Raw genomic sequence first — 14,242 nt, forward strand, 5'->3', positions numbered from 1 at the left:
TGATGTGTTTAAGAACTGGAATTAATGTGATTAACACCATGGCTGGATTCTACTGCCTTTAATTTCTTTTCCTTTCCTTGAGTCACTTTCAGTTGTTTCTAGATTTCACGTCTGCTTTCTTTTCCATAGAAATGGATGCTGGAATACTGAAAATAACCCAACTTTAAAAGAAAATTGCCTTACCTTATTTGTTTCCAGCCCCATTTCTGTGCAAATCAGCAAATAACCTCTAAGAGTGAGGTATCTTCTGCTTAAAACAATGAAAATTGTGGTTTAAAAATAACACAACAGAGTACTTTATCCTAGAATATTTAAAAGAATTGCAATGTGGATTTAAAAATAAAAATAAAAATAATTAAGTAAACATAGTAAAGAGAACATTTTGGCATGTTTGTTTGTTTGTTTGTTTATTTATTTGTTGTTGGATGGAGGCAATAACTTTTTGATGGTTAAGAATGTGTGATTTCCGCTGTTCCATAGATGTTTTTGATTGGTGGTGTTCTACATTGGAGGGTTATAATCACAAGTGACAATGTTATTGATATGCAGTATGGAAATGCAGAGAAATTGCCTCAAGTGGTGGCTAGATACCATCATTATCCCACTAGAAGAGGCAGACAGTTATCCATATTTCTTGAGAGAACTTATTAAGCTACACAGATACCTCCTTTTGGACCTGACCAGATGTACATGTGCTTTTCTGGCACCAAAAAGGGATAGAAATTGGCTCAAATACCTTTTGTTTGGAGAGTCATTTTAATGTGCTGAATTCCTTATGCACATAGGCCCCAACCAGCAAAACACTGAACTCTTGAGTAGATTCACTGACATGCATAAAGCTAACTGGGTTTTTAAGTGATTTGCTGGAGCAAAGCCTTAATGGGGTCTGCTCTTGCAGTCCTTCCATAACCCAAAAGTCTAATGATTTCATTTTTAGCAAAAGAGGACAAAGGAACCTAATACTTTTAGAATTAAGTGCAAACATTTCAATGCATTTTTAAAAAGAATAGTGGTGCTTTTTTAAAAAAAACAACCTATCAGTTAAAATGCCCTCAGAATGCCTTCACCATACACCTTCTTCACCTGTTTTATACATATATCAATTATGGAGCTATGTTTACGTATAATAGATGGAATATGTAGCAATACCTATATATAAATTAACCTAAAATATTTGTTTCCATTCTCGAATGCCTTTTCTGACTGCTTAGGTTTTCCCCAAACTTTCCTTCAGGGACCGAAATTCTGTAAGTTTGGTTTCAGCACATTTTCTTTTTTGAAAGATCAAAAATGGTTTAGCTATTTTCAAATGAAAAGAGAATGGAAAATATATTTTTCCATAATTCAGAAAACTTGTGACATTTTTTGAACAGCTGTAGTGTCTAAGCAGGAGGTGGTAGAAACTTAAATCTGACTAAGAGGTAAGCTTTAAGTATCAAGTATGTCTTTCAGTGGTCTGGCAAAAGTCTTCTTAGCTTTGATCAGTTAAAATCAGTTTAAAGTACACTGTGCACATGTGCAGTGTTTTAATGTGTTTTGTTTTGTTTTGTTATATATAATTCTTTTAATGGTCTGTATTGGCACTCTGTATGTGGTCATGTATAGCTGAGTGGAAGTTCACTTTAATATAAAGATTCATTATGTTCCACTCGCTCTATGCATGCATATGTAAGAAAGTAGAGAGGAATTTCACGTTTTACCTGTGGATGGTATGTGGAGTATGATCTGTGAAGTTGAACACTGAAGGAAACAAAGCTCTAAAGGAGCCTGTCTCATTCCATATGTCGTCTGAAAGGTTTCAGCCATGTTTTATTATATCTGTCTATTAATAGGATCTATTGATCTACATCGAATGAGCCAGGGTTCCTTAGGCAACTTTGCTATCATGGAGGCTGGGTTTCAGAGGAGCCCTTCCCTTATTGAGCTCAGGTATTTTGAAAGACACACCATTCTACTCCTGTCCAACAAATAGTTCCATATGATTGCATTTCTTTACTATATTATTTGTCTTTTAGAAACCTAAGGAATTCCACAGGAATTATAAGGTTGCCAAAGAATCCCTGAAAAGTCAGGAAATGTGGAAGTTAAGGGGTCCCACACATCTTTAGCTCTGAGCCATGTATGTAACCATTATAATGTAAATTCTAGTTACATTATAACATAAAGTTTTTCTTCAGGCCATTGTCTCCTTCTTTGTGCAAGTTGGATGGAGAAAGAGGTAGGGTTGTGAAATGTATGAGGCAGAGGTTCAAAAAGTATCTGTCTTCCTCCTTGCACAGGATAGTCAATGAACTCTGAGGATACAAATAAATATTGAACAATTTGCTTCATTCACAACACATCAAATAACCAAAAACCAAATCCAGGTTGCTTGCATTATGAATGTTTCACTACCCTTAAACGTTTTCCCTCATGTTTTTATTGATTGATAGATTGTGTGTGTGTGTGTGTGTGTGTGTGTGTGTATGTATATATATGGTTCTAGCCCATGGAAGCTTATGCCCAAATAAACGTGTTAGTCTCTCAAAGATGCCACAAGGACTTCACATTGTTTCATATAGGTACACAGTGTCTCTGTAGACATGTAGAGATATAAAGTATATGAGCTTATTAAGTCACTAGAAAGAAATTTTATGACAGCATTTTAAAAGTAAAGAGTCAGGTTCTGAAATGCTATTCAAAGATTTAAAGGCAACAGTAGCTTACCACAGATACCTATTTTGGCCTAAAACCTTTACTGTGTTTCATAATATTATTTGGCTATAGGAACATATTATTATATGCTAACCAGTCAATGCTTGACTCTCCCCTATAGCACGCTAATAAAAACGTGCAATGTTAGACCACAGGTCTGTGTTTTAAACATCACGACTATTTCCCAAGGTTACGGTATCCCATATTTATTTTGCTCCTTCGGTTATATAGAGAAGATCAGGATATCTCCATATTCTACCAATTATTTCCAAACAAAGTACGTTAAGACTAGGGCTAATAGTATCTTTCAGATAGGTTGTAAAGAAAAAGAACTTCAGAAAACTGTAATGTTCTGTATATTTAAAGCTGGAAAGGTCTTAGACACAAGGTGCCGCTGTCGCCTAAAAAGGCTTTTTAACAGGAAAGAAACACACAGCTCCTCCCTCAGAAGTACTGAAAATCCCGCCTGTTAGCGCGTCAGGCGGGCTCCCAGAAGTGACAGGACTGGATTTAAGAGAAATTCCTTTGAGATCCCTCAGCAGGATATTTATACGGAATTAGGCGTTTCAAGTCACTGATTTATAAACTAGAACCGCCCCGCGATGGCCCTTCTCCGGCGAGACTCCCTGGTAACCAGGCAGCTGCTGCGGCTGGTTCTGTTGCACACGGCCTGGGAGGTGAGCAGCGCCCAGGTCCGTTATTCCGTGCCGGAGGAATCCAAACACGGCACCTTTGTGGGCCGCCTGGCCCAGGACCTGGGGCTGGAGGTGGCAGAGCTGGTGTCTCGGATGTTCCGGATGGTCTCCAGCGGCAGGAGAGACTATTTTGAGGTAAATTTGCGGAGCGGCGTTTTGTTTGTGAATTCGCGACTAGACAGGGAAGAGCTGTGCGGGAGGAGCCCCCTGTGCGCCATTGACCTGGAGGTGATAGTGGACAAACCCCTGAGGATATTTCACGTGGAAGTGGAGATACAGGATATAAATGACAATGCTCCTGTGTTCCCCGTAAATGAAGAACTGCGCATCTCAGAATCGAGACCGCCGGACTCACGTTTCCCGCTAGAGGGCGCTTCTGACGCAGATATTGGTACAAACTCTCTGCTAACCTATAAACTCAGCCCAAGTGAACATTTCACTCTAGATGTACAAAAGAACGACGAAGACACTGAGTTTTTAGTCCTTGTATTAAAAAAAACACTGGATAGAGAGGAAACCCCTGAGCATCGTTTATTACTCACTGCTACCGATGGGGGCAAACCGGAGCTCACCGGCACAGTTCAGCTGGTGATCACGGTGCTGGATGTGAATGATAACGCGCCTGTATTTAATCAGTCCGTTTATAAGATCCGATTGTTCGAAAATGCCGCTAATGGGTCGTTAGTCATCAAACTCAACGCCACAGATTCGGATGATGGAATTAATAGAGATATTATATATTCGCTACGCGGCAGTGCGGCACACAGCGCACGTGTGGTGTTTAGCCTACTTCCAGACACAGGAGAGATCAGAGTCAACGGAGAATTGGACTTCGAAGACACTAATTTATATGAAGTTCGAGTTCAGGCTTCGGATAGAGGTAATCCTCCAATGGTCGGACAATGCACTATTTTGGTGGAAATTTTAGACGTGAACGATAACGCCCCGGAGCTGGCCGTGACTTCCCTGTCCCTGCCGGTGCCGGAGGACGCTCCCTCGGGGACAGTGGTGGCTCTTATTAGCGTCTCTGACCGGGACTCGGGAGACAATGGCAAAGTCACCTGCTCCATCCCCCCGAACCTGCCCTTTCGGCTCGTCTCCACCTTTAAGAATTATCACTCGCTGGTGCTAGCGGAGGCCGTGGATCGGGAGCGAGTGTCTGAATATAAGATCGTGGTGACAGCCAGAGACGAAGGGGCCCCGTCTCTCTCGGCCAGCAGCAGCATTTTGGTGCCGATCTCGGATGTGAACGATAACGCCCCCGCTTTCCCTCAGCCCGTTCACACGGTGTTTGTGAGGGAAAACAACCCGCCCGGGGCCCATCTCTTGACCGTGTCGGCCTCGGACCCGGACCTGCGGGAAAACGCCTTTGTGAGCTACTCGGTGGTGGAGCGAAGTGTGGGAGAGCAGCCGCTGTCCAGCTACATCTCGGTGCACTCGGAGAGCGGGCACATCTATGCCCTGCAGCCCTTGGACTACGAGGAGCTGCAAGTGCTGCAGTTCCAGGTGAGCGCGAGGGACGCCGGGTTGCCGTCGCTGTGCGGGAACGTGACTGTGCAGCTCTTTGTCCTGGATGCAAATGACAACGCGCCCGCAGTGTCCCCGGCTGGCTCGGTCCGCGGCTCGTCAGGGCCCGAGCTGGTTCCGCTGTCGGCCGGCGCAGGGCACGTGGTGGGCAAGATCCGAGCGGTGGATGCGGATTCCGGCTACAACGCGTGGCTTCGCTACGAAGTGCAGGAGCCCGGGGCTGCGGGGCCTTTCCGGGTGGGTGTGTACAGCGGGGAGATCAGCACGACGCGGGCCTTGGAGGAGGCGGACGGCCGCAGCCAGAGACTCGTGATCCTGGTGAAGGACCATGGGGAGCCGGCGCTGTCCGCGACAGCCACTGTCAGCCTGTCCCTGGTGGAGAGTCCCCAGGCTGTGAAATGGGACTCGAGGCCAAGGGGCGGGAGCGAAGGGCCCTTGGTTGACATGAACGTGTCTTTAATGATCGCCATTTGCTCTGTGTCCGGACTGTTTGTGCTGGTGATTGTCGTGTACGTTGGGCTGAGATGCCACCCGGGTCCGGAAGTGATGTGCGGGCCTGGGAAAGCCACCGTGGTGTGCGCAAGCGAAGTGGGGAGTTGGTCCTATTCCCAGCGCCAGAGCCGGAACTTGTGTGTAGGGAAAGGCACCGCCAAGGATGATCTCATGGTTTTCAGTCCCAACTTTCCTAAATCCTGGGAGAATGGAGAGGCAGGGAAGGGGCAAGTGCTTACACCAAATCCATCAGTAATGGTGAGTCATTGAAGTCAGTCCTGACCTATAAGGAAGGCTAATAAATTTATTTCCCAGTTGAATATGTTCTTATGCATTTCTTTAATTCCTTATACTAGGGAAAATACTAGAAAGTCAATGGCTACATTTATTCCTGGTATAAGATAAAGGGAATTACACCAAGCATGACTCACCCAATGAATTTTGCTACAGTCGGATATTATCCTTAATTTCAGCTGTTTATTATGTAATAGTCAAATCCATTATTTTTTTCTTTGTCAGGAGTTGGATACATATTTTGTGATGAAAAATGAAGATACCTATATGCTATTTGTGATTCCATGATTTAACAAATGTGACTAACTCAAGCTCTGCATGTTTCATTGGTAGAATGTAAATGCTCTTTTGGGGGTGGTTAAAATGCTGAAATTTGTGAATACAGTTGGAAGTATCAATACTTGACCAATGGGTTTTCATTTGAACTGAGAGTAGTTTAAGCTCAGTGTCAAGGCTGATTCCCCACTCTGGCACTTTGAGTGCAGAAGGTGGGGACCCGCAAGGATTCTAAAAATTAATACTGGCCATTCCAGGTTAGTATTAAACTCTAAGGTTACAGCTTTTCTCTGACTGTGGAAGGGTAGCTGCTGCCACCACCCAAGTGCAAAAACCCTGTTGAGAACCCAGGAAAGAGCACTTGGGAATTTCTTCCTGTGGGGTACCTTCAAGCCCTTTCACTCCCCCCCCCCACTCCAGGGAAGAGCTGGGAGGGAAAACAAAGGAAATCAGCTGTTGCCACCATCTAATTAAACAACATGTGCACAAACTCTTAGGACACAAAATCCAATCCTGGTCTTACAAAAGGTAAATTTGATTAAAAACAGAAAGAAAGAGAAATATTTTTGAAACTCAGGCTATTGCTAGATTAAAAAAAACACTTACAATAATTAAGCATCAAGAATAACCTTCCTGAGGTTCAATTTAAAGGTTACAAGCAAAACAAAAGCATTTGGGGTTAGCACAGAGGAGTCCACAAGCCTTAAAGAAATAAAAGGGATAAACCTAACTGCATCTTGCTAGACATTTCCTGATCTACTTACATATATGGGGTTGTAAACAAGTAGTTTCTAGGTATAATTCTGATGATTTTCTCATACCCATCCCCAAGCTTTTTACAGCATAGTCTGTGTCCCTTCCAGGGGCAACTGTAGGTATTTTGTGGCCCCAAGCACGGTAGGCAGGCTGCCTTCGGCGACTTGCCTGCGGGAGGTCCCTGGTCCCACGGATTCAGCGGCACACCTGCGGGAGGTCCGCCGAAGCCGCAGGACCAGTGGACCCTCCGCAAACATGCTGCTGAAGGCAACCTGCCTGCCACCTTTGCAGCAACTGTCAGAGCACCCCCCATGGCTTGCTGCCCCAGGCATGCGCTTGGCGTGCTGGTGCCTGGAGCCGCCCCTGGTCCCTTCTCTCTGGGAGAACAACATAGACAGACAAAAGGGGAGTCTTGTTTCAATTTTAAAAAGTTCTAGCCTTCCCATTGGTTCGTTTCACCAGATGTCCAGTCATTTCCTTTTACCTATGCAAGCAGTGACTTTTAACCCTTTACAAGTAAAGCAAGTAGAGCACAGCTACTAAGAAGGATTTTATCGCTGGCTGGGTTCATAAAAGGGAGGTATCCCCTCCCCTTCATTTATCACACCCAGACTTAACTGTTGTCCTTCACAAAATGACTATGTTGACTTAAGGTTATTCAAGTATAGTTGCTATCAAACCATTAACTGCAAAAAATCAGGGGAATCACCAGTTTAGACTATGGATACATCCACAGCAACAGCACAGTCACAAGTGTCTTCATTCCCAAACATAGTCATAACCCCGCAGCTCTACTACAAACTCACTTTCAGTTGTAGCATAGAACCAGTCATAACACACACATCCGATTTCTCAGTCAGACGTACACACAAAACCTTAGCTCTGATCTCAGGAAAATTAAAATCTCTTACTAATGGGAATTCCTGTAATGTGAACGTTTGTAATGTGTTATTTGTATATGAGATCAGCTCTAAATCAATGAGAGATTTTGGATGAAGATTCTTTTATTATGTTTTAAATATTAAACATGTGTTGGCCAGGAGATGTCAGAGACTATGCAGAGTTTGCGGAGGGAGACTTGGAATAGGGGAGGAATACAGCAGGGATTGGTTAGTGGGGAAGGAGTTGTTGGTCAGGGGAATATGGAGATACAGAACAGTGAGTTGCCAGTAGGGGAGGACAGTGAGTTGGTAGAAGGCATGGGGAGAACATGCCTTTTTGTGACATGGTGGGCAGAGGGCTTGGTTGTAGGGATCCTCTGAGCATTCCTCCCCATGTCACTAGCCCAGTTGGCTACCCCCATACCCCACTCAATCTCTCCGAGTTCCCTGTCCCATTCTACAATTCAATATTTTTGTTATTTGTTTTTTAATGTTAAAAAACTAAATGAACAAAATATTACAATTCAGAATGGGTAAGACTGGAGAAATGGAGCAGAGGGCTTAGAACTGGGGTCTGTGCTCGGCACTGAAATTAGGGAATTGGGCGAGGAACCTGTGGAGTGCCAGAGAGAGCCTTCTCTGGAGAATCACAGGTGGTTTGTCAGCATCAGCACCTGCCTCTAGGCCAGGAGTTCTCAGATATCATTGCATCAACCCTCTCTGACAATAAAAATGACTACATGACCCAGGAGGGGGGACCGAAGCCTGAGCCCAACTGAGCCCCTCTGCCCCAGGTGGGGAAATGAAGGGGAGGGAGGGGAAGGCACTGATCCACAGGGCCTGCTGGCAGGAGGAGGGCGCTGTGGGAGGGGGAAGCTGATAGGGGGGCTGCCAGTTTGCACCCACTATTTTTTTCCCATGGGTGCTCCAGCCCCAGAGCACCCATGGAGTCAGAGCCTATGACTCCAGGTCAATTGCACTTTAGGTCTCATACCAAAGACTACATTTGTAGCCAATCTTATAATACATCATCTAAACATTTATTATACAGGACAAGGACACGAGAGTTATTTAAAAGGTTACAGCAGGTAAACATACATACACACAGATGAGTTTTAAGCATAAGTTTTGAAAAGTAGTGGAAGCTTCTAGAATAAGCAAGCTGTATACATTAGAATCTCTGTTATGAACACCTCGGGAATGGAGGTTGTCCATAACTCTGAAATGTTCATAACTCTGAACAAACCACTGTTCAGGCTCCAGATCTAGCAGCTGACACTCCAGGCCAGACTTCAACAGCAGCTGAGCTACTTACTCAGCACTGGCATGAGTTTGCAAGCTTGGCCCAGTCATACAATAGGGGATACAGATATTACAAGCGAGATTAATGCATGCAGCAATGTGTAAGCATTCAATAAAGTCTAAACACTAAGCACATTTTTATAATTTTAATACTTTTTTTGATAATACTAACAAATGGGTGGGCCAGACTGGTTCCAGCTCGGTAATTACCAGTGTTCCACTGAGGCCTGGGTCCTTGGCATGAGTTGACACCTGATCTGCCAGCATCACAGGGGCCATGGAGGACAGAGGGGCCAAAAAGTTGGAGATAGTTGCAACCAAATTGTCAGAGAAGGGGAGCTTGCAGTTCTGCTCCAAAGACAGCTGCTGCCTCTAACCTGTGGTTGGTCAATGGGGGGCCCTGGTCTCAAAGCTGTGGGGAAGTCAGCCAGACTGGGACTCAGCTATTGAAGGTCAACAAGTGGCCTAGAGGCTGCATGATTGATGGGGAAGGGGAGGCAGGAATATAATGGCAGATAGGGTGAGTTGTTAGTAAGGGCTGTGATTCAGGGTTTAAGACAATCTCTAACTATTGGAGACCAAGAGAAGAGCTATCTCACATCTGCCTATTCTTGAGTTTTTACACCTTATTTGAAAACATCTGGTACTCACCATTGTCAGAGAGAGGATACTGGTCTAGATGGACTTTGGATCTAATGAAATGTGGCAACACGTATGTTCTGAAATGTGTTCTAGTTGTGAAATACTTTTGAGTAATGTTTGGTGTGTATGAAGGGCGCTGTAATTGTTTAGCTAGAGAGAGACAAAAAGATGAGGTGATTTTAATGTTTCCATAGAAGAAACACTAAGTATCTGTAGCAAAAATATAATAGAAACTTCTGTTGTCCTCTGAGATTTAGTGGATTCAATTTGTATACTAAATTAAATTCTTAAAGTGAAAAACTGAGGAATTTAATTCTTGTCTTAACTGAAAATTTCAATACAACTAGAAATATGAGATCACAGTGAAGGTGGAGCATGTAATTCAGAACATGAATGATTGGTCCAAAATGTGAAGTATTAACACAGGAGGGAAATGAGAAAGTGTCCCAGAGAGGAATCATTGAAAAATACTGAAGTGGAGTAATAAGTATCCATGCCCAAGAGATAAATTTTATAGAAGAAGGAGGAATGAGATCAAAACAAAAGAAAAAGCAATTAAATCAGAGTTAATGATAAGGGACAGGATAATAGACAGAAACCAAGACTAGCTGTCCAACCATGCCAGTCAAAGACGCTATTAACAAAGATATCACCAGTTTTTTAATCACAGTTTTGAAAGAAACCGTGAAGTAAAGCAACTCAGGGTATTTAACAGCAGAAACCAGAGTGTACCTAGAAATGGTAATTTAACAGAAGCATCCAGAATACCGACCACCCAGAAACATAATTATCAAGGAAGAACTGTTTCCTTGCACTTAACTTGCACTGTCTAGTATAAGGTGACCAGATAGCAAGGGTGAAAAGTCAGGACAGGGAGTGGGGGGTAATAGGCACCTATATAAGAAAAAGCCCCCAATATCGGGACTGTCCCTATAAAATCGTGACATCTGGTCACCCTAGTCTAGTATCTGGCTGGCTGGCTGATTCATTGCTGTCATTCTTGATGTCTGAGGGCCTGATCCAAAGTCCTTTGAAATAAGTGGAAAGGTTAGACTATGGGCATGTCTACACTATGAAATTAGGTCAATTTTATAGTTGATCTTTAGTAAATGATTTTATACAGTCAATCGTGCATGTCCCCACTAAGCGCATTAGGTAGGTGGAGTGCATCAATATTGTGACTAGCATCGACTCACAGAGTGGTGCACTGTGGGTAGCTGTCCCACAGTCCCCACTGCCCATTGGAATTCTGGATTAAGCCCCCAATGCCTGATGGGGCAAAAACATTGTTGCAAGTGATTTTGGGTACATGTCATCAGTCTCCCTTTCCTCCCTCCCTCCCTCTTAAAAGCAATGGCAAACAATCATTTCATGCCTTTTTTCCTGGGTTATCCATGCAGATGCCATAGCAAGGGAAGCCTGGAGCCTGCTCAGCTGCACACTGCTTTTGTGAGTGTTGCAAACACCTCGTGCATTATCCTGCAGTATGTGCAGAGCCTAGCTAGGAACCGACAGCATGAGGAAGATTGTGAGGAGGACATGGACACAGATGTTTCTGAAAGCATGGGATGTGGCAATTGGGATATCATGGCGGCACTGGAGCATGTTGATACAGTGGAACACCGATTCTGGGCCTGGCAAATAAGCACAGGCTGGTGGGACCGCATAGTGCTGCAGGTATGGGATGATTCCCAGTGGCTGTGAAACTTTTGCATGCGTAAGGCCACTTTCATGGAACTTTGTGAGTTGCTTTCCCCAACCCTGAAGTTCAGGAATACCAAGATAAGATCTGCCCTGACAATTGAGAAGTGAGTGGTGATAGCCATGTGGAAGCTTGCAACGCCTGACTGCTACTGGTCAGTCGGGAATCAATTCGGAGTGGCCAGATCTACCGTGGGGGCTGCTGTGATCCAAGTAGCCAAGGCAATCAATAACATTTTGCTAATAACGGTAATGGGGGACGGATAGCTCGGTGGTTTGAGCAGTGGCCTGCTAAACCCAGGATTGTGAGTTCAATCCATGAAGGGGCCATTTAGGGAACTGGGGTAAAAATCTGTCTGGGGGTTGGCCCTGCTTTGAGCAGGGGGTTGGACTAGATGACCTCCTGAGGTCCCTTCCAACCCTAATATTCTATGACTCTGGGAAATGTGCAGGTCATAGTAGATGGCTTTGCTGCAGTGAGGTTCCCTAACTGTGATGGGGCGATAGATGGAACAGATATCCCTATCTTGGCACTGGACCACCTTGCCAAAGAGTACATAAGCCACAAAGAGTACTTCTCAATGGTATTGCAAGCACTGGAGGATCATAAGGGCTGTTTCACCAACATCAACGTGGGATGGTTGGGAAAGGTGCATGGTGCTCCTATCTTTCAGAATTCTGGGCTGTTCGGAAAGCTAGAAGAAGCAACTTTCTTCCCAGATCAGAAAATTACCCTTGGGGATGCTGAAATGCCAATAGTTATCCTTGGGGACCCAGCCTACCCCTTGCTTCTATGGCTCATGAAGCCGTACACAGGCATCCTGGACAGCAATAAGGAGCAGTTCAACTATAGGCTGAGCAAATGCAGAGTGGTGGTAGAATGTGCCTTTGGACGTTTAAAAGGGCGCTGGTGCTGTTTGCTGAGTAGGTTAAACTGCAACGAAAGCAATATTCCCATTGTTATTGCTGCTTGCTGTGCATTCCATAATATCTGTTAGAGTAAGAGGGAGACATTTATGCCAGGGTGGGAGGTTGAGGCAGATCTCCTGGTGGCCAATTTTGAACAGCCAGACACCAGGGCAATTAGAAGAGCACACCGAGGCATGCTGCGCGTCAGAGAGGCTTTGAAAAACAGTTTCATGACTGACCAGGCTACGGTATGACAGTTGTGTGTGTTGTCCTTGATGGAAAGCCGCCCCCTTTGGTGAATGTATTTCCCTGTAAGCCAGTCCCGCTTCCCCATTTGACCACAGCTGGCACAGGAAATAAAGTCCCAATTGTTCTGAATCCATTCATTCTTTATTTAAAAAAAACCTTGAGATCACTAACAACGCTTACTAGTAAAAGGAAGTGCTGGTTTACAAAGGGTTTGATAGTGGGGTGGGGTGGGGGAGGAGAGAAGGACAAGGCCACATTGCTTATTGTAGCCACACTACAAGTCAAAGCTGTTTGAGTAACAGCCTTCTGTTGCTTGGGCAATCCCCTGGAATTGAGTGGCAGGGTGCACTGTATGCTTTCCTGGCCTCCGCCACCAAATGCCTCCATGCATTCAGCTGTGCCCTATCAGTGTGGAAGGATGCATGAGTTCTGAAAACATGTCATTGGAAGTGCATTTTTTTGCCTTCTAATCTGTGATAACCTCAGGGATGGAGTTGATGTGGAGCGCATAGAAGCATTTGCAACTGCAGTGGGGGAAAAGAGAGAGTAGACTTTTAAGAAAATACATTTTTGAGAACAAAAGGGAGATTCTTTGACAGTGAATCAAGCAATTCACAGCAGGCAGCACATGTGTTTTAGGTATAAGGTTGCATTTTACCTTTTATATTGAGCACTTGCCGGTATGGTGACACATCACACATGGTTGGGCAACAGAATTTGGTTTACAGGCATCCATGGTAAGTCAAAGGGTATGCGGGATTGTCGTCTTTCACATTCATACCATGTGGGAATGGTTTCAAACTGAAGCACCCTCCTTTCCCATAGCAACCAATGCTGGTTGTGTTTGCCATTTAAAAGGAGGGGCTGCAGTTTTGGAGTGGATGTGCAAGATACCCCACTCCCCATGTGGCTATTCTCCAGGATGATCCTGTTTAGCCAAGGTCAAACAGCCCAGCATGCCCAGGGTCTAATGTGTCAGAGATCACCACACAGAGAGGTTTAATATTTCCTTACAAAACTTCCCCTGTTTCAACCAGGTGACCAAAATGCCACTGAAAGAAGGAGTGGCACATGTGCAAGGCCACTGAAAGATGGAGTGGCGCACCGCCGAAATCACAGACGAGTGGAAAAGGTGCCACTTGGGGAATTCTGGGCTCAGGGGAGCAAGCGCTCCGCCTGCTCCTCCCCCAGCTACGCTACTGATGGTCATCTGTTCTGTTGAGCTTGCCACGCTGACCAAACAGGAAATGAAATTCAAAAGTTCCTAGTGCTTTTCCTGTGTACCTGGCTAGTGCATCGGAGTTGAAAATGCTGTCCAGAATGGTCATGTTGGAGCACTCTGGGATAGCTCCCGGAGGCCAATACCATCGAATTGCGTCTACACTACCTGAAATTTGACCCAGGAAGGTTGATTTTAGCACTGTTCCTCCTTGTCAGGGAGGAGTACAGCAGTCGATTTTAAGAGCCCTTTAGGTTGGCGGAACAGGGTTGGTTGTTAGGGGTCAGAATAGAGGGAGGAGAGACTTATGGAACTATGCAAACTCCTCCCCAAATCCAGACCCAAATTATTGCCCCACTCTGAGATATTCTAAGTCACATGTTTGATCTATTTAAATTTGTAATAATGTGAGGTATATAGTACACATTTTGAATAGGTTTTGCATTCATTTTTCTGACAACAAGCAACATCATCTGCTTTTTAAAAAGTAATAGTGTTGTAAAAGTTTTTAAAATTGTGAGTCACATTAATGTATTCATCATAAGAAATTAAATAAGACAGCAGGTCTTATATGGTGATGCCAATACACAGGAAGGCAATGAACA

At 44.5% G+C, this 14,242-nt stretch overlaps 2 protein-coding genes across 8 annotated transcripts in view; both read left to right on the forward strand.

The window, feature by feature from the left end:
- LOC127055759 (protocadherin alpha-C2-like) overlaps window positions 1–14,242 on the forward strand; it is a 267,861-nt gene that overhangs the window by 96,424 nt on the left and 157,195 nt on the right. For 3 of the 7 annotated variants that reach the window (XM_050963079.1, XM_050963077.1, XM_050963078.1), the window contains exon 2: window positions 3,525–5,666. The exons of the other annotated variants lie outside the window; for them this stretch is intronic. In XM_050963079.1, the coding sequence (XP_050819036.1) occupies window positions 3,525–5,666 (2,142 nt within the window). The remainder of the gene's footprint in view (window positions 1–3,524; window positions 5,667–14,242) is intronic. 7 annotated transcript variants of the gene reach the window in all.
- LOC127055786 (protocadherin alpha-8-like) overlaps window positions 1–14,242 on the forward strand; it is a 146,320-nt gene that overhangs the window by 56,988 nt on the left and 75,090 nt on the right.

Source organism: Gopherus flavomarginatus, chromosome 7 (genome assembly GCF_025201925.1).
Source record: "Gopherus flavomarginatus isolate rGopFla2 chromosome 7, rGopFla2.mat.asm, whole genome shotgun sequence".
Taxonomy (NCBI): Eukaryota; Metazoa; Chordata; order Testudines; family Testudinidae; genus Gopherus; species Gopherus flavomarginatus.